The sequence below is a fragment of the Mus caroli genome, unplaced genomic scaffold (assembly GCF_978045245.1).
Source record: "Mus caroli unplaced genomic scaffold, Mus_caroli_1 scaffold_10, whole genome shotgun sequence".
In the NCBI taxonomy this organism is placed as follows: Eukaryota; Metazoa; Chordata; class Mammalia; order Rodentia; family Muridae; genus Mus; species Mus caroli.
In genome coordinates, this window is record NW_028227265.1 from 19,073,178 (window position 1) to 19,100,163 (window position 26,986).

The window sequence follows — 26,986 nt, forward strand, 5'->3', positions numbered from 1 at the left end:
TTTCATTCTTCAGAAATATTGACAGCTCCTAACCAGATGACAATAATCCGGAGATAGGAAGACAACAATACCGGTTATAATTTTATGTTTAAATTTGGAAAACCAGTTTTAAAGTTAATGGTACTTTTAATGACTAGAGTAGAAATTCTTAAATTTGACAAGCAAACAAACAAGCAAAAAAACCCAACCAACATAACAAATACCCAAGTTAAAAAAATGTGTGCCATACCCCCCCCAACCAACACAATATTATCTCTTTTTTGAACAAATAAATTAAATAAGTAAATAAATAAGGGCTTGTATGTGTGTCTTAATCAGGGTTTCTATTCCTGCACAAATATCATGACCAAGAAGCAAATTGGGGAGGAAAGAATTTATTTGGCTTACACTTCCATACTGCTGTTCATCACCAAGGAAGTCAGGACTGGAACTCAAGCAGGTCAGGAAGCAGGAGCTGATGCAGAGGCCATGGAGGGATGTTCTTTACTGGCTTGCCTCCCCTGGCTTGCTCAGCCTGCTCTCTTATAGAACCCAAGACTACCAGCCTAGAGATGGTCCCACCCACAAGGGGCCTTTCCCCCTTGATCACTAATTGAGAAAATGCCTTACAGTTGGATCTCATGGAGGCATTTCCTCAAATGAAGCTCCTTTCTCTGTGATAACTCCAGCTGTATCAAGTTGATACAAAACTAGCCAGTACATATGTGGCTAGCAGATCTAAATCATACTCATGAGTTATGCAGGTCTGAGACAGACTCATTTTAACATGTATACTTTGCCTTGTTGTTTTCTTTAATTTCCATTTTTGGCATATAGTATCTTGTGTGATCCGTCCTTATAAGAATTATTTTATTTTTAATTTGCGTGTTTCTGTGTGTATGTGTATTCATGAGTGCAATTGCCTGTGGAGGCTAGAAGGGGGTGCTGGATCACTTGGAGCTGGAGTTAGCCATCCAATATAGGTACTGAGAACTGAGTTCAGCAAGGACTCTAAACTGTGTAACCGTCTCTCTGGCCTTGATACATCCTTATAAATTGCATTGAAATAGTCTCTGAAGAAAGGGGAGAACAAAATCAAACAAAACCAAACCACCAAATGAACCACCACCAACAACAACAAAAAGCAAACTAAGAAATGTATATCCAACAGGAATCAAAGAGACAATGTTCTTCAGAGGGCTTGGAGCTAACGTCTTCAGTGAGAGCTAAAGCTGGTTGCTTCTCAAACATCTTCCCAAATGAGATTATATGAACTGTATCTGCTTGCTTACCAAATATGTATATTGTGCTTCTTGGTTAACAAAAGGACTATAATAAAGAGAACTAAGGATGAAAGCCACACAGTTTCCTACTGCTTAGCCATGAGAATCTCTGCTCTGGCAACTCATTTTTAAACACATGTTGCTAAAAATAGGAACACTGGACACAAGCCAAAGCTGTGATAGCCCAGGACTTACTCACCATGCGAGCCCGAAATACTGCAGGGATGAAGGATTGGTTAGAGAGCTGGAGAATTCTGGAGGTGTCCTTCAGGACGTAGATATTGCCAAAGTCGATTTGAGTGGGATGTATGAAGATCACGGGGCCTTCTCCAATACTTTGTATGTTACATGCCTGCGTTCCACAAGAGGAAGAACAAAGGATCAGGTGAGGGTGCTGGTATGAGCTCACATCCCTTCCCGCTGGTTCTCTGTGGTCCGAGGGACACAGAGAGGAACACATGTGGTCAGACCTGTTTGTCTAGCCTGGCACGCCTCCCTGGGGTGATCAACTTCCCTGGGCTAGCCCAGGGTCACAGAGTAGAGAAAATCAGATCCTGGGAGCTGTCTGTCCCATTCAGCCATCTGTTCTCGAGAACACCCGAAGTTATGTGTTGCTGTATGTGTCTGAATTTAATACACAGCTTTTCCATTCCGGTAATGGCTGACAGGCAAAGCTACCACACAGGTTGGTGGCTGAAATCCACACTTTGAACTGCACAGGCCCTTTTCTTTCCTAAAGCACTAGCTGCCTTCTTCAACCAATAGTATGTGTGCAGGGCGTGAAGGAGGGTGGTCACAGTGAGCCATGCGGGAGATGCTGGCCTGCTGTTGATCACCTATAGCATCTTACACAGAAGTGGTCAAAGCAAACACTGAGCTCATCGTGCTCCGTAGCTGATCAGAATCCACTCAACGGACACTAACCAGCTTCTAAGGAAACTGAATGCCCAGGAAAACAAACTTCATTAAGACTTAAGATTTATCAGTTCAGCCTAAGCAGCAGTTTTCAGTGGTTTTCCCCTACCTTGCCTGGAGAGACTCTTAACAGCTCCAGTAGGTAAACTTGGGTGACTGTTTATGTAGTTGCTCTACAGGAGAAGATCTGGGGAACAGCCCGTTGGTGACCGAGTGATGGCCAAGCTTAGCTTTGCTCTAGGAGCAAACTAGGAGCTTGTTAGCAACAACTAGGAGCTTGTTGAACATACAGATATGCTGACCGTGGAGAGGCACCAACCATGTATACATGTGTTGTGTTTGTGTGTGCGTGTGCATGTGTGTGTGTGCATGTGTGTGCACGAATATGAAATATGCATATGAAAATAGTGCTACTCAAGTTAGGCTTAAGAACAATCCCTTTCTATACTACCTTACAAGTTCTGGATGCATCTGCATGCAGTTTCCCCAGGTAATATGACACACGTGTTTTACTTCTGCAGAATGAAAACATAAAGCCTTGTAACTGTAGAAACCAAAGGATATATGATGACGACACACCCCTCCAAGGAAGAAGCTAAAAGCCTCTACGGTAGGGAGCATGTGACCTTGACGATTCTGAAAACTGACTCACCAGAGGGGCTTCCTGGCTCCCGAAGACCGAGATGTAAACTATGGATCGATGTGCACCAGTGACCTGCGTCTCCAAGGCTAGTGGTATGCTCACAGTGCTGTGGGGGGAGATGACCCCACAGGGGGAGGGGCTGGAGAGCAGCACAGGGGGTGAATTCTCATACAGCTGCAGAGAGACAAACCAGGGGAGGCAAGCCATGCTTAGAGGAGAACAAACGCCATAATGGTTTATCTTGAAGCAAGTGTTGTTCAGAGTCCATGGAGAGTTATTAGGAATATCTCATCATTTAGAGAAGCCTATGGGACAAAGACCTTGATTCAGCCAATAGGACATTAGGTTAAGTGGAGTGTGGGGGGAAAAAAAATCCCAGGCTCCTAGAAGAGTGGGATGCAGGGAGTGAGCACAGCAGGCATTCAGGACAATCACCATTCATGGCCAAGGTCTACAGCTGGGTCCTTGGTGCCTTCATGCTTCATTTCCCACTGCCTTTGACCTCTGCACTCCATTAACCCAGGTCACGCCACCAGCACTTTCTGAGCATGTGGTCCCCGCCCCACCTGCAGTCCTTTACTCTTGTGATCCCCTTCTTAGCCTGCTGTTCTTGACCTGCCACAGACACTTTTTTCTTGATTTTGCTCTACTTAGCTCCACCCCCACCCCCGGAAAGCTTCTTGGGGTGGCTTGCTCCGAGGGCATCCAGTGAAGTCCTTTTCTACTGCATGTGACCACCTGCATGCCCGATGGATAGATTTTGGAGCCTGGCTTCTCCTTTTTCCAAGTTCACTTTCTGGCCCAAAGCTGACACTGTAGGTCGGGGTAATTCTGAAAACCTTCCTGAGGGACTTCCTGTGCCAGCAGCAAGGCACAGCCTATGGCTTTCACCCTTCTGGAACATCCCTACCCTTTCTGCATCTGGCCTGGCCTAACATAGCTTCACAACGCTCTATCATTCTATATCACTCTTTGGCTGAGCCCCCTGGAGCCTGAGACAAAAGGGAAAAGTCTATAATGTGACCTTTTATCCAGATACTGATATTTTGTCCACTATAGTTTTTAAAAATTATTTTAATATCTTAGAACATGTGGTGAAAAAATACTAAGTATCTTGATGCAAGCTTCCCCTTCAATACTTCACCCAAGGCAGGTTCCCAGCTCCCATTCGTTGAACATACTTCCCCTATCCCTGGATGGAGGCTCTGCTCTGAGTTCTTGAGATGACCGTGCACATCGTAGGGCCCCCTCTTCTGCTCCTGAGTATGTGTTAGATGTGTTCTGTAGCTTGGTTCCCGATTTCTGCTTATGTCAAGAGAAGCCCACATAATAATTTCAACTTCCTCTCCTTTGTAATATCCCTTTGGCTAGTGAGAGGTGGCCATCTGGTCCTGGCTTAGCCTTCTTTGTTCATTTTAAACACCTGAGTTGGCTCTTCTCAAGACTTAGGTTTGGAGATGACATGGGCCACATTTTGGTTACTCCAAACATACTGGCCCCCTCCCTTCCAAGTTTTCATTACAAAAGATGACAAGAGCTGAAGAGAAGAGTCTGGTCATGTTTTGACCAGTGGTTACCATCTTCCTTTGGCTGTATTTCTCAGATGCAGCCCAAATCTTTATTCTGTGTCCCTGCAAAACACTTGACTTGGGACCAAATAAGCCTCTGTAGTGGTTTGAATGATGTTTCCCGTCAGCTCGGGTATGAGAACATTTGGTCCCTAGTTGGTTGTGCTATTGTAGGATGTGCAACCTTGCTTGAAGAAGTACACAACTGAGGGGTTGTAGCCCCTCTCCACTCCAGTTTGCCCTCTCTGCTATCTGCATGTTGAAATGTACTCAACTAACTTCTTGCTACATTTGATTGTTGCCACGCCTTCCTGTCATGATGGGCCCCTAACCTATTTCTTCATAAGCTCTTCTGTGTCACATCTTATCATAGCAACAGGAAAGTAACTAAACATCCAAATTACTCCTTACCTCTACCCCACCCCCATGAGTTTATATTGTAGTCTATACTCACAGACCCAAAGTTGAAGCCCAAATGCATTCTTTGTAAATCATATGTCATTAGTGACCTTCCATTGCTCTATATAAATATTTCTGAATTTTCTGCACATGTGACCTGTTAGGTCCCCCACATAGCCAGGTGTAGTGATGTGTGGAAGGGGTGTATTTCATGGGAATTAAGACACAGTCTCTCTTTCTGTGTAACCTCTAGATTTCTGGTCCAAAGGGTCCATTTATAAACATTTCATCATCGTATCTTGGTGATGCTGTTCAACTCTGGCCATGGGTACAAGTGAGATCTCCCAGCTCATTTCCCAAGCATGCTTAATTCACAGGCAATTATCTGCAGGTGCACTTCTGCATGTTGGTTTAATTGACACTTTCTCTTCTTTATCAAGGACAATTTCCTTGGGAAATTAACAATCGTTTACACCTGCAGCCGCTCGGTCACACAGACAGCAATCCAGCTGTGGCTCTCTAAGCATGCACCCCACTCGTCTGAGGGCTAAAACTAAGAAGCACAGGAGGTCATGGGCCCAGGGCCACCACAGCTTCTCAGAGGGATGCCTCTTTTTTACTGAGGGAGTCCACAGGAAGAGAGGTCAACATGGAAGAAGGACAGGGTAACCCACCTGAGGCAGGACCTTATAGCATCCAGGAAGGTCATCATGATTGACAAGCTGGATGGTCTTCTCATATGGGTACTTCAGGAAGCAGCGCCCAAAGTCCACCTCTGTAGTCACCAACTGGAGCTTGGGTACCACACACCTGCTCGAAGGAGCCCATTAAACAGTTCAAAATGGAGAGCTTGCTACATCCCAAAGGGCAGAGTGCTAAGCTAAATGCATCCATAACTGTTACATAGTGGGTTTTCTCTTATAATAAGAGGGGGCACCCTGGGGAACAAGTAACTGTTTCTACCCTTCTGTCCTGTTATCTCTCTCTTTTAGCCCCCATTTACCATTAATTAATCAGAAAGAACTAGAGGTAGACTTCCTTAAATAGCTGCCTGTGCTGTGTAGCGACAACCCTTCCCATTGATTCTTTTCACTGTGTTCTTCCTTTGTGAAGGGCCCCATAGCTAAGTTCTTTAGGGTAGTGGGTCTGCGTCTGTGTCAAATCGAGCCAAGGCCAACTGCACAGAAGCTTAACTGGCTGTACTGCTTGGGTGGGCTAGAAAGCCCCCAAGGTCAAAGCTTGGATCATTTAAATAACAATAACAATTCTAATTCTTGTGCAGAGTTGTTGTCTCCTGCAGCTGCGTGTAGCCCTGTCGGTGGCTTGGGTTCTATGCCACCTCTCTGCTCTCAGTGTCTCACCCGCTCTATGCCCCTCACAGTCCTGGCATGCAGCACAAAGAGGAAGAGAACTTCTTTTTTTTTTTTTTTTTTTTAATTCTGTGGAGTCCAGTTTAATGCTGACCTCACAAAGTCCAGCCTATGTCCCTTTGAGTCACCTGCTTTCTGTCTCACATCTCACCCCCTAGGGAGAAAAGTGAAAGTCATTCAGGAGGTTGGATGACATTGTTTAGTTACTCTTAGGGTGGCAGCCAGGAGGGTGTAAGTGCACAGCCAAAGGGGATGAGCCTGGGGCGAGGGCGCGGCAAGTCACTGCTGGCTTTCTGAGTGGGTACTGTTGGGCACAAGTTCTAAGAGACGCTCTTCTGGTGGGAGTCAGCAAGCAGTTCCCACAGACGACATAGGACATGATAACAAAAGGATCTCCCTTTAACCCTATGTCTGTTTCTGACCAGGGATGAATGCTTATTTTTAGTTGGCATGGAAGTTGCCAGTTGACCCAAATGACTTCCTCAAAGCTATTCCTTTGCTCCCCAAGCCCGCGTGGCCAAGGTAGTGGACAATGTTTTACAGGGGTCATAGAAAACCTTAGCAGGAAACTCATGGCCCCTTTAGGCATTATTATTATTACTATTATTTACAATTCAGAATAGCTGCAGGGAGAGGAGGCTGAAGAGAACCAGAAAGAGCCAGTATAGAAATCAAGCGCAAGATCAAAGCCAAAGCAAAAAGCAGAGCCCACAAAGGTACAGACTGAACCAAAGAGCCTTTCCTCTTTTCAGCAAGACAAAGTTGGATTGTAGTGACATTTAAGCAGGCTGAGGCAGCAAGAGTTCTAGTTCCTTCCAGGTTGATATCTGTCTACATTCAAGCGTCCAACACAAGGTTGTTATCCCCGCCCCCCCCCAATCAGCATGTCTATATCCTCTTTAAGGTGTGTCTTTCTAAGACTCATAAGACCTAACTCCCAGATAATGATGCACCAGCTCTGCCATGCCCTTTCTGTCCACAGCCATCTGCTTCCATGCAGTTCTGAAGCCTGTCTGCTGTGGAAAGTATGCAGCTCCTCTTTAAACCTAACTTCAGGGATCCTGACTGACTCACTGAAAAAGAGGGAGAAGCTGGGTGCCTGGGAGATGGAGCTGTAGATAAAGTGCTTGCTCTGCAAGCGTGAAGAGCTGAGTTAGGATCTCCTGTACTCGGATAAAAGCTTCAAGTGTCGGGGCAGAGACAAGTGGATTCCGGATGCTCCAGCGGCAGCTACTCTAGGGAAAACAGTGAGCTCTGGGTTCAGTGAGAGGCCCTGCCTCAAGAATGAGGTGGAGATTGACGAGGAAAGAACACACAGGATCAATCTCTGATCTCTACATGTGCACACTGGAGTGGGCGCCTCCCTACACTCATGTGCACACACATACATGTACAGCACACAGAGTGAAGATGATGAGTTTATATGATTAGAGACTGACAGCAGCACCTTTTCCTACCTGACCTTGATATAGATCACATTAAAAAAAAACCTCAAAATAAAACTTAGCAACTCGTTACCTACCTGATGAATCCTTTCAATTCCTTTACTTTGAAAGGCTCATCAGAGAGCAGTATGGGGCACACATAAAGCCTTTTGGTCCTTGGTATCTCGGCCAGAGGTCCTTTATAAACATTCCCTGTTCTAAAACTTTGCTCTTTGCACCCCTGATTCCATTTCCCATCCCCAGGAAGGCAAGAGGAATCCAGTACTCAGGTTTAGCAGGCCAATTGCCTTGTGTGTGTGGGGGGGGGGGCGGGGGGGGGCAGCCTGACCTGGGCCCATGGGGAAGGGAGGACACTGGCAGAGAAGAACAGATGTATGCTACCTGGCTGTAATTAAGAGTGCCAGCACTTCTTCTCCGATGCCCTCCACGTCTACCACCAGCGCCAGCTCGTATTTCTGCACGGTGTTGGAACACAAGGTCACCTGGGAAGAAAAAGGTGACACATTGCTGTTCTGAAAGGCTAGCTTTCTGCATGGGGGAGCCGGGAGCCAGGGGAGAACACTTGTGTCAGCACCAGTGTGGCTTCTTAAGTGGCCTGTTTCATTAGATGGATGGTGGTTCACACTGAACACATTACACGATGGGTTCAGGGCATGGTGGATGCTTTCGTATGCTGGGTTAGAGACTCAGTGTTAGCATTATAGGCTGACTCATTTCTGGGGTGACATTTCTCATGGGGACTACATACCTATTACACAAAGGAGAGGATGACCACAGATGGTGAGAGACTTCAAACATATCAGACAGACTTTAATTATTGCTGTTTAAATTGTTCCTTATGCTACTGGGGGCTAACTAAATGACTGAACTTCAATATAATGGAAGAAACAGTATAGTGAATTTTCTCTTATATCAAAGGGAAATGAAAATAACTATGTATACTTTAGAAACTTGCAGGGGCAATCTGTTTTTCAAACTAAAAATTTGCCTCCCCTTTCCATTTTTAGCAGAAAAATAGGAAGGTCCAAAGCCAGGTCCACCCGAGGACAATCTCTCCCCAGAACACTCTCCCCTATGTTTGTATTTACTGCTGTGAAACTTTGTCTTTAGGCCCTCTGAAAGCCTCGTTACAACTTTTAATTGCTTCAAAATGTTTTCGACTGGAAACGATACTTGTTAGTTTGGAAAACAGCTTCTGGCATGGGCGAAGGGTTTTCTGTCTATAAATTATGTATTGGGTACTAATTAAAATCTTGTTGGTTGCAGAGGGAATTGCTGCATGCAAATTTGAGTCCACACAGACCTGGCTGAAAGTGCAGATCAGGAGGGAAAGCTGAAGCTCGGAGGAGGTTTTTTGCCAAAAATACAGAAAAAAAATTAAAAGGAAGGCATTGATTTGGAAAGGGAAATTGTCTGGCTCAGAGAGAAGCAGAGGTGCCGGCGCCGGCATAGTTGAGCCCCTTTGTTTATGCATTGGGATGGAGGTAGGAAGAGAGCTAAGGGGGTCCGGCAGTAGGCCGGTGGGGAGACACTGTCTTTCCACACTCCTGTGGTATCTCCAGGGGTAAAAGGACAGATAGATCGTAGGGAGGTTGAGGACCAAGTGAAAAATAAAGCCACCAGAGCTGAGCTTCTTCCAGGGAAAGTCAGTTAGCCATCTCTAGAGAGAATGTAACAACAGAGCGAGTTTCTCTAGACCCCTGGAGAAGCCCTTGGGATGGCTGAACATTCCAGGAAAAGGAGAGTTGAAATGAATAGATTTGAGGTGAGATATTGAAAAGCATCTCAAACAAACCTGGGGATGAGACAGTGACTGGATTGAATAAATATTCAATGATAATATCTACAGAATTAGCCATTCTAGCTGTGAGGTCTTTCCTTCCCAGAAACCACTTGGATTTAGCAGCTTTCCCTTTTGCAAGATCCTGGTGTCTGGAGAAGCAAAGGTGAAGAGAGAAGACTGAAGCCTTTCTCGGTTAACTATGAAGTAACCCTGGTGGGGGCACCACCACTATGGCCACCGTACTGTTCTGATTTCAGACCAAGTAGGGTGCTGGGCACCCTTCGTATCTCTCTTCCCGTGGACTTAAATACAAAGCTCTAGTGGAAAGGCACATGGCACTCACATTTGCCAGGATCCAGATTTATACTGCAAACCTGATTGGCCTAGCTGTCAGCTTGGCATAAGGCCGGATGTGTATGGCTGTGGAGGACCTGAATCTGAAGCCAGACTCTGAGTTCTTCCACTCTTCTATTAGAGTCAGTGGGTGTATTGTCGGTACTAGAAATAACTAGAAGCCCCAGCTCCTATGAAGATACTGGTTCTGCATTCATGTTAGACCCAGTGGATATCCATTTAACAGGGGTGTGACTGGTCTGGTGAGAACAAGGTTATTCTAAAGACACTTGGGATCTCCTTTTGGCTATTAGATTAGTGAAACAATAGTCCCCAAGATACTGGAGTCCCTCTCCCCATCAGCTCCTGGAATCTCAAGCTGGAGAAAGAGAAGGCTCTTTTTGCCTGGAAAGAGGTCTTAACTGGTTCCAACAATTGGTCAGACTACCTCTGAGGAGAGGCTAGGGCTGAGATCGTGATGATGAGTGGGGCCATATCCAGGCCAGAAGCAAATCTCATGCCAGGACCCCAAGAGGACTGGGGAGTGGGAGCCACTGGATATCTTTGTTCCTCTTTCCATGGAAATTTGTCTCTCTACTCGGCTAATTGAGGACTGTCTTGCTAGAATTGGCTGAACACTGCCTCCAACCTTAGCGATTCCAGTAACCTGAGCAGTATGAATTTCTTTGCCCAACCTATTTGCATCTAGTTCTGTGATCTCAGAGGCTTATTCCCTACATGGCCCAGTTTTGCGTGTGATTTCCCCATGGCATTCCCTATCACTGTCCTTGGACAGAAACCCCTAGGTGACATATCAGTGGCTATCTGAACGGTGGTGGGTATTCGGCTGTGTATGCTGACAGCTGCACACCTTACCTTGATGGCAGTAAAGCCCTGGGCACGGATGGTGCCACTGTTGGGAGAGATGGTGAATTCTTTGGGTTTTGTGGTGGGTATTTCTGTATTAATCCAGGACCATTGCTTGCTGTCTGACTCCTGAGAGTAACTTGGGATGCTACTCATGCCTTCGCCATCGCCACGGACACGCAGTTTGAAGGTCATGGGGACCAAAGATGTATTATTGAGGGAACACATCAAGGTATGGGGAAATCCTGGAAGATAAAATTTGAGGTGAGAAAGGCTTCTTTCCCCCAGTAGCCTCCCTTGATCAACAAGTCCTAAGGCAATGACTTAGGATTGTGTATATAATTCATTACTATGTCTCATTACTTTCTAACTTGTCTTAAGTAAGTAAATAAGTATGTATGTATATGTATGTATGTGTATGCATGTGCATGCACGTGTATGTGTTTTATTTATTTATTTATTTATTTATTTAATGTGGGGGGTGTATGTGTACAGGTCGGAGATCAATATCAGGTGTCTTCCTCTATACACTTTAGTTTTTTGATTCAGGATCTTTCACTGAGCCTGGGGTTTCCTGGTTGGGGGAAACTGGATATGCAGCAAAACTCAAGGATCCCTGTCTCTCCCTCTCCAAATTTGGTATCTTAAGTATGCCCCACTGCATCCAGATAGTTCACGTGGGTTCCGGTCGATCAATCTCAGGTTCCATTGCCCTCCTGGCACTTCAGTGTCTCAGCCTCATCCCTAGGCCCTCTTTAAAACTATGTTTAATGTATATACAAATTAGGGTTTCACTGTGACATCTTTATTTTCACAGATGTGAGTCATTCCCTCTGCTTATATCTATTCCCTGTTAGCTCCTTAAATTCCCCAGTAATACACCAACACATACACTTCATGCATTCATGACTTAACTAAAGTATTTATCATGCATTTAGTCGTGCAGGTTAAACAGCAAGATAAAACAAGGCCCTCGGTTGTCACCCGGGCCCATCTAAAGAAGCAGCCTTGACTGTTCATTATTGTAAGTTGTCTTGTAGAAGTGTATTTTGCCTTTAATCTCTGTGTCAAACACAGATTTTTAAAATGTAGAATTGTACTAGTCCTGTCTGCCAGTGTGTGAAAGGAAAAGGCTGCTGTTTGATCCAGAGCTGTGCCAAGAGGTGACAAAATTCGTACTGTTCCTTTCTGAGAACCATGCTCTCGGGGATGTTGACATAGGATGTGATAATAGCCCCTCTCAGGAAAGACTTGGTGATCTGAGTTAGATCCAGCCAGAGAAGAAGACTAGTGCACCACCCCAGAGTCCTGTGTCAGGGTATATCTAGCCCCACTGGCTTCCATTTGGTGAGACTCACATTCCTTTTGTAAGAGATGTAGGTCTCCTTTGCTGGGAAAGCAATAAATAGACTTTTGGCTGGATTTCTTGGGTGGCTTTTAAGTTGCTGTCACTTTTAGATCAAGCATAACCACAGGGCAGTTGGCATGCTTCTTCTAGATGCAGCCTTGAGTTCTCTGCCTCAAACCACCTTCTCTTAGGAATCCCAGAGAAACGGGTGAAGCATCATCTTCACTGCCATGTAATTGCTATGTTGGACTCTTCAGATCTTGCCCAGTGATGACTCTGAAAAGTATACTTACCCTACATGTCCGTTAATTAGTTAGGTGGTCTACTAGAATAGGGTATTAAGAAAAGTGGATGTCACAGTCACACGGTCCTCCAAACACCTGCCCAGACCAATTCCCTTAGCCAGAAGTTTTTCACAGGATAAAACTTTTTAAAACTTACTCAAAACAGTTCTTCCTACTAGAGTCTGTGTTGCCCCATATCCTTCACAGAGCCTCAGCAGGGGTTGTTGGCTTGTTAAAGACTGAATGGTTGTTGGTGTGAATGCTATGCCTAGCCTCCTGCTCCCCAAACCCATTCCATCTCCAGTCTGTTCTATCCACAGTCCTACCTGAATGAAAGTATTTTACAGTGCTCAACATCCTTATTCTTTCCAGTTAGCATCTGTAGGTCAGTCTTAGGATAATTAATCAAAAGCAATTGGACAGAATGCCTAGGGAATCAGAGAGGTAACTTAGGCTTCTTCCTATATTCAAACGGTGATTTGAAGGAGAACGTTCTCAAAAGATTTAATTCTCCTTCAACATTTATATTTTTATCTGACCCCCAAAAGCCCATGAAGAAGTTCATTCTAAAAAACAAAACAAAACAAAACAAAACAAACAACAAAAAACACAGCACTTTCTTGGGGTTAAGATGGCTCAGTGGTTAAGATCACTGATTACTTTTGCAGAGGACCCAAGTTTGATTCCCAGCACCTACAAGGCAGCTCACAACCCTCTGTAACTCCAGGTCCAGGGGCTCTGATGCCCTCTTCTGGCCTTCACTGCACACTGTATGCACATGGTATGCTTACATACATGCAGGCAAAACACCTATACAAATAAAATAAAAACAAATAAAGGTGAATAAAGGTGTCTGTCTGTCTGTCTGTCTGTCTGTCTGTCTGTCTGTATCACTGTCACTAGAACTGGGATCCAGGGCCTCGAGCATGCTAAACAAGCACTCTACTACTGTGCAGAATCTTCACCCATAAGATCTCTTGAAGAATCAGGAAGCTGTAGGATCACAGGACACAGAAGCAGCAGCAGAGTCTTCAAAAACTTGATGTATGGGGAACACAATTTCACTACTAAACAATGGGCCCTCGTAATGAAGATACTACACCGATTCAGTAATGTGCGTGACCAATAATTAAATGACATTGGAGAGACTTCTGGGAGTTTGTCGGCAACTCTAGAACACAGACTCGAGAATCCCAGCGCTCCTAGTAAGCCAAGAATCTTCACAGAGCAGAGGGAAATACGTGGGTAGGTCACTTTGCAAATGAGGTGGTACTTCTGTAGTTATTCACAGAAAGCATTCAGAACACAGGAGCTCCATAATCTGCGGAAAGTCTATAGACCTAGATCATGTGCTTTATGCAGTATGATGCATGTGGGGGCCATCATAGAATGTTTTCTGAATAATTGAGATTCTCCTATCACCAGATACAAAGCAGCCGACAAACACATTACAAATAGGCCTTTGCCTGAAGAACTATGTTTCCCCACAGTAGGTGGGTTCATTCAACCTGAAGCAAGACAAACAGGAAACAGTGAAACGGACTGTGAAGAATGAGGATATGGAGTTAAACACTCACTTCTCAATCCGGGCTTTTCTTATTATCACCTAGATAGAAGGGCTAAATTAATTTCAAATCAAAGCAGATTAACCTACTAAATACACTTGTAATTCTCTTTCTCCAGAGAAACTCTATACTAAGGAATACGATTTGGTTACACAGGCTAGGACACAGGCTAGGACATAGGCTAGGACACAGAGAGATCACACATGCTGAGTTTCTTTTTGTAATCAGCCAAGGCCCAAATTTTGCCTCACTGGGGCAAGATCCCAGTTGAAAGCAGTTCTCCGAACAAATAGCAATTCTGTCAATATTGCATGTTTTTGACAAATCATTTGGCAGTCTCAAAGCTCCACTTCTGATTAACTACAGTAACTGCACCTCCGGGAAGGATTGCTGGGTTCAAGCACAGTACTGCACTCCATGGACCCAGCAGTGAAAAGCCACAAGAAACAAGGCAGAGAGATATTATTGCGACTGCTGCTGTTTCTGCTTCTGCTACTTCAGTTGACAATTTTTTATCAGTGGATAAATATAGACAGGGAGAAATGCCATGGGACAGATACCAGATGAGATGACAATACAGATGGAACATCCTTCAACCTGGAGCAAGGGAACCCAGGAGCTACACGGCCTCAGTTCAACCCCAAAGCATCTCTCTAAGGAGGCTGCTGTGCAGCCAGCTGGGCAAATCAGAATTTGCATTTAGATACAGTGCAGGTCTGGGAGTTTTGTGCACTGATAGAGGACTTGCCTGCTACGCACAAAGCCCTGGGTTTGATACCCAGCACTGTCAGAGAGCAAAACAAAATTGCCAACATGTCACCACTACGACCACGACCTCCAAATCCCAAGTACAAAGAGTACAGAATGTCTAGACAGTGACATGATGCATGAGTTTGCTAGTGCCACTGCTGGAAAAAGAACAACATCCATAGCTTTGCAGCTCTTAGTACCCAGGGCCTAGCTATTACTTTACATATCATTTAGAAACAGCACCAAAATGACCCTGCCACAGAAGAAGGGATCCTCTTGGCTATCTAGCTATTAGAAATGGCAAGCGACTTTGTAAACCTTCCTTCTCCCGGGTAGAGACCTAGTAGTACAGTATCCAATGTCTAAACTTACAATGGGGGAGTTGCTTAGTTGGTGTGTTAATTTGCATTCGATTGCTGTGGCAAACATCATGACCAAAAGCAATGTGGGGAGGACAGGGTTTATTTGACTTATACGTCCAGGTAATAGCCCATCATGGAAGGAAGTCGGGGCAGGAACTCAAGGGGGTATCTGGAGGCAGGCACTGAAGCAGAGAGCATGGTAGGATGCTTCTTACTGGTTTGCTCTCTATGGCTCACTCAGCCTGCTCTTTTATACACCCAGGGTCGTCTGCCTAGGGGATGGCACCACTGGGCTCTCCCATGCCAATAATTAACCAAGGAAAATTCCCCAGAGGCTTATCTACAGGCCAATCCGATGGGAACATTTTCTCAATTGAGGTTCCCTCTTCCAAGATGACCTCAACTTATGTCAAGTTAATATAAAACTAGTCAGAACACGTTGCAAGCATGAGGAACTGAGATTGACCCCTGCCTGGCACTTCATGAAAAGACAGGTGCGTGTACTTGTAATCCCAAGTGCTGGGGAGACAGGGTCAGGAGGGTCCCTGGATGTCTTAGAGTTTTATTGCTGTGGAGACACTATGACCATAGCAACTCTTACAAAGGAAAACATTCAATTGGGGCTGGTTTATAGCTCAGAGTTTTAGTTCATTATCATCATGGCGGGAAGCATGGTGGCATGCAGGCAGGCATGGTGCTGGAGAAGAAGCTAAGAATTCTATGTCTGGATCCACAGGCAGTAGGAAGAGAATATGATCCACTAGGCTTGGATTGAGCTTCCAAGACCTCAAAGCCTACTCCTTGGAGACAAACTTCCTCCAACAAAGCCATACCTACTATAACAAGGCTATGCCTCCTAATAGTGCCACTTCCTATGGACCATGCATTCAAACACACGAGTCTATATGTGGGCCATTCCTATTATCAGGATAGATTTATAGAGACAGGTTGAAGAGAGAACAAGCTAGACACAAGTGAAGATAGAACGAGCCAGAGAATGAGAAGAAACCAGAAGATTACCACACTGGGGCTGACTGGTCAGCAGCCTAGTCTAATTGGTGAGCTCCAGGCCAGTAGAAGAGACAGTCTAGTCTCAAGGAGGAAGATGGTATTTCTAGGGTTGACATTCAAGATTGTCCTACAGATTCTGTTGCAGGATATTTGATCATGTCATGAACCCCAAGATCGTGTTACTTACTGGAAAAAAAAAACCAACCCTGTTTCTAGTTGTGGTGTGGCTCAGCCCTTAGCACACACCTTTAATTCCTCTGGCTGGAATACAGACACACCCTTAATACAGTCCTTTAATCCAAAACAATGAAGGTAAAGTTAAATTTGTAGAAAGAAGCACCCATGTTTAAAAGTGATGCCTAATTGAGAAGCAGACAAAGTGATGAATCAGAGAAAGATTAGACAAAGTAGGAAAGCTACTTAAGAGAGCAGTGTGGGGGGGGGGGAGGGAGGGAGGAAGAGAGGGAGGGGGGAGAGGAGTTTGAGCCAGAACAGCTGAGTTGAACAACTCTGAAGCCAGAGTTCAGAAAGAGCTAGAAAGGGTAGGCTTATTCATCAGTAAGTCCCTGAGGCAGACAACATTCTAGGCCCAGGCCTAGATTAGATTGTAAAGAGGCTAGAAGCTTCCGGAACTAGGCCTAGGTTAGCAGACAGAGGCAGTAAGCCTTGGAGACGACATTTACATCAGGCAAATAAAATATACAATTACAAGATCCCACATGTACACACACACACAGAACAAAGAAAAAGTTACTCACCATAGGAAACATCCCCAAAGTTCAGAGCAGGGATATTAAAATGGAACGTAGGTCCAATTACACAGCCTCTGAAAGTCAGACACAAATTGGGGAAATGTAATGATCAGAACCGGGAAGGGAATATATATACACAATAAGCAAACTTTGGTATGAGGTCAATGGCAGAGTCTAAGAAGCCGTGATAGGAAAAGCCATCACAGTAGCCATTACAATCATTTTTCAGAGTGTGTGTGGTATATCTCAGTGGGCACAGGGCCTGTGTGCAAGCGTTTGCATGGGGGCATGGAACCCTAGCCCCTTTATAAAAGCTGAGCAAGCATGGGGGTCTCCTGTAATACCAGCACTCAGGAGGCAGAGACAGGGAGTCTCTGGGGCATGATGTCTAGCTGGACTAACCAGAGCAGGTGAGCTTCAGGTTCAGTGAGGGACCCTGACTTATCAAATAAAGCAGAGAGTAATTGAGAAACACACCGACTGTCTCAATGGGCCTCCACATACATGTGTTCATGTGTGTTCACACACATGTGGACATGAAGGCATATACATGTGCACTACACACTCATGCACAAAAAAGGTTTCCAGGTGGCAAACTCTAGGGTTTAGGAAATGACTGTGGTTAGTGTGTATAACCTTGTCCTTACCAGTGACCAGGGAATAGGCAGCCAGTTCACCAAGCTAGTGCTACAAAATGTAGTTAACCTTGATGAGTCATATACTCTGAACTCAACTCCTTGAGAAACAACAATCGGGAGAGATGGCTCAGTGAGTAAGAGCATGTACTGACGGCTCTTGCAGAGGACTGGAATCTCGCTCCCAGCGAGCACCCACATACGGTGGCTCACACTGCCTGTAACTTCAGGCCCAGGGAATCAGATGCCTTCTTATGACTTCTGGGCACCTACACTCATGTGTGCACGGGTCCTCCATCCCATATATACATAATTAAAGGTAAAATAAATAATTAAGAAATAAATAAAATGTGCATTGGTTCTTTGGCAATGTCTTCCCTGTGAGCTAGCTAGCTTTCAGAGTGTTGGAAAGTGCTTCACAGGCTGCTAGGGAAGAAGAATTATCAGTCTTCTTACTCAGCAGTGAACCCTGTTTAAAAAAAAAAAACAAAAACCTAACCTGACAGGCAAGATATGCTCACTGGTACAGTAGCGGCATGACTGTTAGGGAGGCAACCAGTGAGTCTTTGGTTGGATTTTAAGCTAGTTCCATAGGAGAAAATTCATACCTGGTAGTGTAACTTCATTTTAAAAAAATGCCATGGTTGGAGAGATCATAGGCAATAGGTAAGAACCAGTTACTGTGGTTTTACTCAATAGAGACGTCATCAAACTACCTCCTAAATATTTGTACTTATACCCATAGATCAGTGCTGCCACCAACATTGGCCAGAGAGAAGGGACAGCCTGAAGAAGCTATAAAAGCTTGGGAAATGGATTCCTTTCTGGGGCTTCTAGAAAGACCCATAGATCTACCATCACCTTTAATTTGGCTCCATTAACACCGGTGTGGAGCTTCTAGTCTATTGATCTCCAAAATAATAATTTTAGGTCTCTATATTGTTTTAATCTACTAAATTTGTGGTCATCGTTTACCACAGCCAAAGAACACTTCTATGGCAGGCCTTCTGTTTGCTGGCTAGGCAGTAATCACTGTTCTCCATAATCAATATCTTTTAAAGTAATAGTAAAGGTAAGGGCTGAATGTTCCATACACAGAGACCTGCTATGTCACATGCACCATGCTGGAAGCTTAGTAACACTGGTGGCTGCTGGAGAAGTGGCTCTGCCAGGCTGAGGCTCCTGTGGAGAAGTAGAGGGTGACCACGGCCAAGAATCATTGTGACAAGCTGCAAGTCTAAACTCTCGTGACTCCATGTCATGCTGATGATTTGAGATGATTTCCAAAAGCCTGTCTGGTACCTGGCAGTCCGTGAGGATTCAGCTGAGAATGAAGCCAAAGAGGCTGACAACTTAGCGACGTGAGTTGGAAGAGATAGTTTTGGGGGCCAGAGGAACAAGTAGACCAGAAAGTATATGAAATGAACAGGGATAAAAGGAAGAAGGAAAAGAGCACGGGAAACTGCATAAGGTCGTTTAATCAGTGCAGAAGCTGAAAGGCACGGAGATAAATCACATGCAATCAAAGGCTCTGGTCACCGAGAGAACAGTCACTAAATGATGCCACCTGGACTTGGATGTGGTCATGTGAATTCTAACAGGATATTACCGGGCCATCCAGCAAAGCGATAACCTGCTAATGGGATCATTTCAAAGACTCAGACTGATTGGATTAGCATGCAAGTGAGAGGCAATTTAAAGTGCCAAGCACATCTGTGCAATAGTTAAAACTTTATAAAATTACATATGCCAGAAGAGAAAGAGGGGAGAGAGAGAGAGAGAGAGGGAGAGAGGGAGAGAGAGAGAGAGAGAGAGAGAGAGAGAGAGAGAGAGAGAGAGAGAGAGAGAGAGAACAAGATTGCTCGTGGGATATGATTGAAAGTCACATTGATTTCATATCATAGTTTATTCAATCATTTAAAATACTGTGTCATGTAATTAAAAGATCACTAGGGACAGCAAACATCTATTTGTTCTTTTATAACGTATACCAGCCCCAAATACGTGGGATCCAGGGCAGGGCACCTAAAAATAAAAGAATAAGAAAAATTCTAGAATTCACACTATTAACTTCATAGGTATTTCTTGAGACAGGGACCCCAAGAAAAGTTTATCCCTCCAAATAATATGTGAAGTCATAATAATAACAACACAGGGCTGGAAACATGACCTTATGTGTATTATTTTCATATAACTAGACACTTTTATATTGGCTGCAGTGTCTTACATTTCTATCTGTATTCAATTGTGTTCCGGTTGCCGTGACACAGTATCTGTATGAAAGGTAACTTAAGAAAGGGAAGGGTTCTTTTGGTTCACAGTTTAAGGGCGCGGCCCACCATGGTGAGGAAGGCATGGCAGCAGGGACATGAGGCCTCTGGTCACGTGACATCTGCAGTTAGGGATCTTTCTCCTTCTCACTCAGTCTGAGATCCCAGCCCAGTTAGATTAGGTCTTCTCACCCAAATAGACGCAGTCTAGAAACTCTACCACAGACAAGTCCAGAGGTTTGCCTCCTAGGTAGTTCTAGGTCCTGTCAAGTTGACAGGCAATACTGACCATCACACCATCATCAATACGTGTCTACTCTGATTGCTCCAAATCCTTACCAGTGTTCATTTTGCATTTTGCTGCCTAGGGCCAACTACAGGATGGCATGGTAGACTTTCTTGATATACACCTCCTGAACCATGATATTGCTCAGACCTCTATCCTTTTGAGATAAGTGTCTTAAAAGCTCAGTCTAGTTCTAAATGTCATTATTTATCTTCTTCTTAATGCATTGTCTCTGTATATGTTAGTTAGAAGTCCCTTATGAGATACGTGAATTGCAAATACAATCTCCCACTCAGCTTGGTTAGTACACTTTGAAGCACAAATCTTCTTACCTTTTGACAAAGTCTACTTTATGTCTTTGCCTTTGCTTGCTCTGTGCTTAGGTGTCTCGTCTGAGACACCACTGTCTAATCCAAAGCCATGCATATTTCTATGTGTGCTTGCTGTGAACAGTCTCATAGCACTGGCCTTACGTTCGGGCCGCTGATTTAAGTTGAGGAAATTTCTGTGCATGAGTCAGCCCTTGATCTCGTTTCATTTTGAAGTCATGGAGGACTGATGGGCTTTGGCAAATGCCTTTCGGTATATGCTCAGATAACTCTTCAGATTTCCCTTTTATTCTGTGATATTGCATGGCCCTAACGTTCTGTCACACTGGCTTATTTTCCTAGGTGATCCAGCCTTGACTTTCTGGGGTAAAACCCATCTGATCCTGGTGTTTAATCCTTTTACAGGTTGGTTTGGTGGTTTATTGTTAAGGATTATTGCTATCTATATTCGAAAGGCTCTCCTCTGTCTTAAGCCCACAACAGAGTAGATCTGTAAGCACCTGCGGCACAGTTTTGTGTGGAAGCAGGGTGGTTTCCGGATGTGGTTCAAGGGTATGATTCTTGACAACACATAAGGATATCAAGAAGTCAGAAAGTTTGACCCAAATACTTGGGAGAGTTGACCTGCTGAGGGAGATACAGGACTCTCAAGGGACCAGAGGAGCAGCTTGGCATGCGGTGCGAGATGTGAGTTACTAGGGACACAAGAAATGGGCAGATTGCTCATTCTGTGGGGAGGTGTCGTGTCCCCACCCCGCCACACCTCATACGGTACAGATGCTGAAGGATGTGAATCAGTCTCCGCATCCTCTGGGGGACTCTGCGCTTTCAACTATTTGGGAAGCAACTCTAATTTTTAATAGTTTTTTAAAGATAGGGTCTCATGGAGCCCAGGTTAACCTTAAACTTGCCATGTAGCGTAAGATGATCTTGAACTCTAACCCCCCTGCCTCTGCCTCCCAAGTGCTGGGATGACAGACGTGCAACACCATGCCTGAATGGATTTTTAAATATTATAACAAACATGGATGTTTGAGGGGAAAATTATAGATGTCTTGAGTGTGTTTCAGGTAAGCCTTGAGATTTTAAGAAAATCCTAATTATGGTGGGGTAAGTCCCTAGGCATGGTATGAGGTACTCATTTGCCCTCCTAAGTTATTAGTGACTTTCTGCAACCACCACCACCACCACCAACAACAACAACAACTGAACAGTAAATGATGTTCATTTCTATCCTTGGAAGGGTGGGCCTTAGCAATGGTTGTTTTTTAACAAGGGCTTCTGCCTTTAGCTGTAGATGGCATGTCTACTTTGTGTCTTTTTCCCTATATCTATGCCTAATCTTCATTTCTAATCTACTTCTAGTGGATTACACTCCACCCCTATGACCTCATCTTAATTACCTACTTAAGGGTCTCATCTCCAAGGACAGTAACATTCCAAGATGCTAAGACTCAGTATCTGAAAGTCTGCGGACACAGCCTAGGCAATAGCAGCAGTTCTTGAGATGAGTTTGAGAAAAACCAAAAGCCTTTGAGCTGATCTTGAGAGTCTAAATTTCTAGTAGATACGAGATCAATACTTTTTTATTTCTTTAAAGACAAAACAAAACTAAACAAAACAAAACCATCATGCCTTTCCTTGCTGTGCCATCCCAGGCTCCAAGAGACACATCAGTTTGTAGAAGGATGGGACCTGTTATCAGTAACCATAAAAGAGACTTTCATGTATTTAAAGAACCTCTTGCGGCTGGCATCCAGAGTCAGGGTGATATGTTTTGAAGATGTGATTTTTCTATTTGGGAGAAATGGTCTTTTTAAGCAGCAGTGGTCAATATTATCCTGATGGGTTGTAAAAACAGATTTTTTTTTTCAAAATCCATGAACAAATTCTATTAGTAACTATCAGTTGCCACAAACAGTGGGGAAAGCCCTCAAAAGACTTCTATCATAAAAGCTTTAAGTGTCTATTCTTGGCAAACAGACTAATAAGTGGTCACCTTTGCAGTGTTTGAGGGCATTGTAAATAAGGCTGTTTATAGAATTTTCATATGATAAAAACAAATGACACAAGTTCAGAGAAACTGAAAATAGACAAAGCTCATTTTCTCCAAACAGCTTAACACATAGGGTGAGGTCTACACAATGTGCCCAATATCATCTGGTCTCAGAAGCCCGAAGGGTCTGGCCTGATTAGCCACTTGGATAGGAAACCCCAGAGAGTAACTCGGAGTCAGTATTTAAGCCAGTGGTTCCCAGCCTTCCTAACGCTGTGGCCTTTTAATAAATACTCATGTCGTGGTGACCCCCCCCACCATAAAATTATTTCATTGCTACTTTATAAGTATAATTTTGCTACTGTTATGAATTGTGATGTAAATATTTGGTATGCAGGATACCTGGTATGCCACCCTCAAAGGGGTCCTGACCCACAGGTTGAGAACCACTGATTGAAGTCCTTCTTTGATAGGCTACAATTTATAGGAAAACCAGATGTCAACATAGCATATTTGCATCCATATTACAAGGACATCCAATATGGAAAGAAACACTGGTGGGCATTTAAAACATTCTACTGTGCGGAAAGGTTCATATCAACAGACAGCTGTGAACATCTAAGATACGATCTACCTTTTGAGGCTCTAGAAGGCAGAAGGGAAAACACCAGTCAGTTTCTACCTTAGTTACGAGTGTACCGTACCTAATGGTCATTTTCACGGGCTCTGGGGACCCGTTGACATCGATCAGGAACTCTTCTTCGAAGTACCCCAGGATGGTAGAACTGAAGGAGATTTGGACAGCTTGGACCCCACTCGGTTCAATGATGCCTTCTTTAGGGTTGAAGACAAAGCAGGCCCCCAAGGCTGAAGTTGGGGGGATGACGTTAAAGAGGGCGTCGATGCTGCCCTTGTTGGACAGGATTGCCTGCGTTGGGCAAAGTCAAACACGGTCAGGTCAAGGGAACTGCGGTCAGTTTCCCTGTAAATACATGATGTATTACTCAGCGTCAGGGAAAATCGAGGGAATTATGACCACCGGAAACTCTTGGGAGATCTGAATTGTCTGATGTTCTAAATGCTTGAAGACTGGACTCCTAAGCTGCAAGGTCATTTTATGCTTTTGGTGTTTGCTTTAAGATTAAGCTAGTTGGGGCTGGAGTGATGGCTCAGAGGCTTAGGGTGCATACCGTTCTTGCAGAGGACCCCAGTTCCGTTCATGGAACCCATGTTGGGTGGCTCCTGACTACATGAACTCCAGCTCTACTGACCTCACAAGCACCTGCACTCACATGCACCCCCCCCACACATATACATAGCTAAAAATTAAAAACTCTTTAAATTAGTCATTTGAATTATACTTATACCACTAAGAGACTGGCTGTAGTTATGTTTATGAATGAGGACTCAGACTATCTTTTAAATATTCTCTATAGAGTAACCACAAAAGGGCAGACAATTCTCTCACGTGCATGAGGAACCTGAGATTAAGTGTGGCCGTGAAAGAAGAAAGCAAGTCAGGGTGGGGCAGCACCAACTGCCTCAGCCTGCACCTGTCACGGGGCTTGGAGACTGCATGTCACATGTCACCAAGGACTCTGGATGATGAGGGTACACTCTGGGGGGCTGCGAGAATTCATCCTCCTGGGATGTGCTCATCTCTAACACCACTGGATGACGGGCTGCCTGGGGATTCGTAGGCAAACAGTCCTTTTAGCACAGGTGTTCTATTCCTGTAAGCTAACGCCCTGGTACCATGCTAGTGCACATATCTGAGTGCACCGTAGCTCTGAGTATGCATGTGAGGAGCTCACGCCTGGCATGCAGAGTCCTCCACAGCTGGCCTGCATTTGCTGTTCCCACCCACACCGCCCCATTTGTGTGCATGAACCTGCACTACAGTCATGCTGTTCTATTCTGCCTGCAAAGACATTGTTCTTTATTCCTTGACAATTCTGCCTTTTTACACCTAGAAGGGTGACTAGCTTCCTCCCCTGATTTATAGGAATATCCCTTAATCTACACCCAAGACACTGGAGGTTAGTTAAAGCGAGTTAGTTATCATGGAGACCGGTCATGATTTTATCTATGGATGGAGACTCTTAGAATACCCCTTAAATGTTCTCCATAAGCAAGCAAAGAGGTGCATGTGCACGAGGAGGCTTAGGTTAAGTGGAAACTGAGAAGCGTCCAAAGACATCCAGAAACTTAGTAGGAAAAATGTGAGGCACCCAAGAGAATGCCACAGTGAGGAATTCCAGAACATGCTGGATACCAAGGAAGGAGTCCCATAAACGTGAAATGTGGACAGAGGTCAGCAGAAGGGGCAGAGGAAATGAGTCTGGGGTCTTATGTATAACCAGAGGTCGCCCTGACCTTGAAGAGAGTGACTGTGATGGGGTGTGGCTACAGAACCCAGAGGACAGATGTCCAGGGAGGGAGAGGTGGAGATGAGGTATGGTTGGTTATCTCCTGCTTTGGGATAAGTGCTGAAGGGCTTGGATGGGGATGGCAGGAGGAGGGGGCTGTCTCAGAGTTGGGGAGAGTGTCTGTAGTAATGTGAACCCAGCACCCTGTCCAGAGGAAGCCCCTACCACACCACATGGTTCCTATTGTCTTATCAGGACAGTGCTTTAGGTGGCCAAGGAGATCAGCTGTGGTTAGAGGTCGAGGAGACTAAGCTCGGAGGCTCAGGCTGCTCTGGACAGAAAGCTGTGTCCTCTGCAGAGGAACACAGCGCTTCTGCCAACCGCAGATAACCAGTGCACCAAAACAAAACCATAAATAAGGTTGCTCACTGCCTGGCTCACCGTTTTATGTCTATTTCCAAACTTCCCTGTTCTAAGGTTCCCGGTAGTCCAAATTGTGCTCCCATCTTTTTCTCTTTTAAAGAGACCGCATAGAAAAATGATTATTTTTGGACTCAGGAGCCACGCAGCCTGGATTCAAAACCTAGATTTGCATTCAACTTCCTAGCTAAGCAATTTTAGACAAACTCTTTAATTGCTCTAGGCCCCAACTTCCCCATCTGCCCTCTTCCACTTCCTGTATTGTTAGGAGAGTAAATGTATTAATTCGTGTAATTGTAAAAACCTGGCAACAGAGTTTACAAATGAAAGATACACTCGCATCTCTATAGCCCAGCACTGTGGGCACAGAATTTAACTGCATTCAAAGAGGAGCTCAGGTATGCTAGTGGTAACTTGTAGGCTACTCTGTTGTTGTTGTTTTAAATATTTTTATTGATTCTTGGAAATGTTCATGCACATATACAATATACCTTGATTATATAAACAACCCTGAAAGCAGAGGTTCTCAACCTGTGGGTCGCCTTTTCGGGAATCTAACAACCTTTTCACGGGAGTCTACTAAGACCATTAAAAAATACAGATATTTATATTATGATTCACAACAGTAGCAAAATTACAGTTACTAAATAGCAAGAAAAATAATTGTATGGGTAGGGGAGTCACCATGTAACACATGGAACTGTATTCAAGGGTCGCAGCACTAGGAAGGTTGAGGACCTAAGGCATTCATAGCCCTTTTTTGTTCTCTCTAGACACAAGCACAAATCCCTTTTGTTTATTCCTTTTATTATTTGGGTAACATGGCTATCTTTCCCAGGTTTTCTGAACAGTGACACTCTCTCTCTCTCTCTCTCTCTCTCTCTCTCTCTCTCTCTCTGTGTGTGTGTGTGTGTGTGTATTTTCCTGTGGGTATGTACCTGTATATGCAGATGCATGCATGTCTATGTGCCTGTGCATGTGGAGGCCAGAGGTCACATCCAGTGCCTTCCTTGATTAATCTCCACCATATTCTTAGGCTCAGAGTCTCTCACTAAGCCTGGCACTCACTGATTTACCAAGACTAGCTGGCTTGCCCTGGGATCTTTCTGTCTCCATCTCCCTAGCACTAGGACTACAGGGAAGTGCCATCATGCCCAGAGTTTTACATGGGTTCTAGGGGATCTGACCTCAGTTCTTCATGCTTGCACAGCAAGCACTTTACTGACAGAGGCATCTCCCAGCCTGTCCCTCTACCTTGGAGAATATGATATCATTCTCTTACTCCTGACAAAGAAACATCTATTTGGGAATACTGAATCCAGCCAATATTTGGGACATGGTCCTGAGGCTCTTACCCCTGAGGTCCAACCCTTGGGAGAGGGGATCACTTGTAATAGATTTTGACCTCCTGTTGGTTTGCCCCTGGATTGCACTGGAGAATTCTGCATTCTCTTGGGATTATAGTTTTTTTCCTTATGCATCTGCTGAGCTCAGCAGTGACTAAGGTCAGTAGCTAGTCATTCAAATTTCTCAAGGAGGTAATATAATAAATTAAGAGGTGCAGTGGAGCATCAGCATTGAAGATTCAGCATTGAAGATGCCGAGAGTGCAAAATCTCCCCGTAGACGAGCCTCACCACCCCCCTCTGCTGCTTTCACCTTTGTCCAATCTGATACCTCACCTCACTGCACACTTTGGCTGGCTGGGGTTTGCTCTGCAGTTAAAATCTGGGCATGCCTAGTCAGTTGCTAAGAGAAAAAAATTATTATTATTATATGCAGGGAAACCATCTCCCTTTTGCATCAGAACTAAATGTCTCTTCCTGGCGTGGCATCCATAAAGATCAATCTGTAAGGTGTAAGGAGAATTCACGTGGGATAAATTACACAAGCAACATCAATGAATAAGATGTCATTTTTCCCCCTCAAGACCGCACAACATAGAATAATGTAGACGTTAGCTGTGTATGTAGCTTTTCATGTTTTAATATTACTCAGGCGGTGTGCCTTTGTAGATCATTGATC

The 26,986-nt window shown here is 44.5% G+C and overlaps 1 protein-coding gene across 1 annotated transcript in view; it reads right to left on the bottom strand.

Moving 5' to 3' along the window:
• Positions 1 to 26,986, bottom strand: part of Hydin (HYDIN axonemal central pair apparatus protein) — a 361,694-nt gene that overhangs the window by 209,686 nt on the left and 125,022 nt on the right. The window contains exons 12-18 of the mRNA XM_085843582.1: positions 22,878 to 23,101; positions 16,664 to 16,731; positions 10,595 to 10,830; positions 7,984 to 8,084; positions 5,462 to 5,597; positions 2,830 to 2,994; positions 1,462 to 1,614 (exon numbers count right to left, since the gene is read on the bottom strand). Coding sequence (XP_085699708.1) covers positions 1,462 to 1,614; positions 2,830 to 2,994; positions 5,462 to 5,597; positions 7,984 to 8,084; positions 10,595 to 10,830; positions 16,664 to 16,731; positions 22,878 to 23,101 — 1,083 coding nt within the window. The remainder of the gene's footprint in view (positions 1 to 1,461; positions 1,615 to 2,829; positions 2,995 to 5,461; positions 5,598 to 7,983; positions 8,085 to 10,594; positions 10,831 to 16,663; positions 16,732 to 22,877; positions 23,102 to 26,986) is intronic.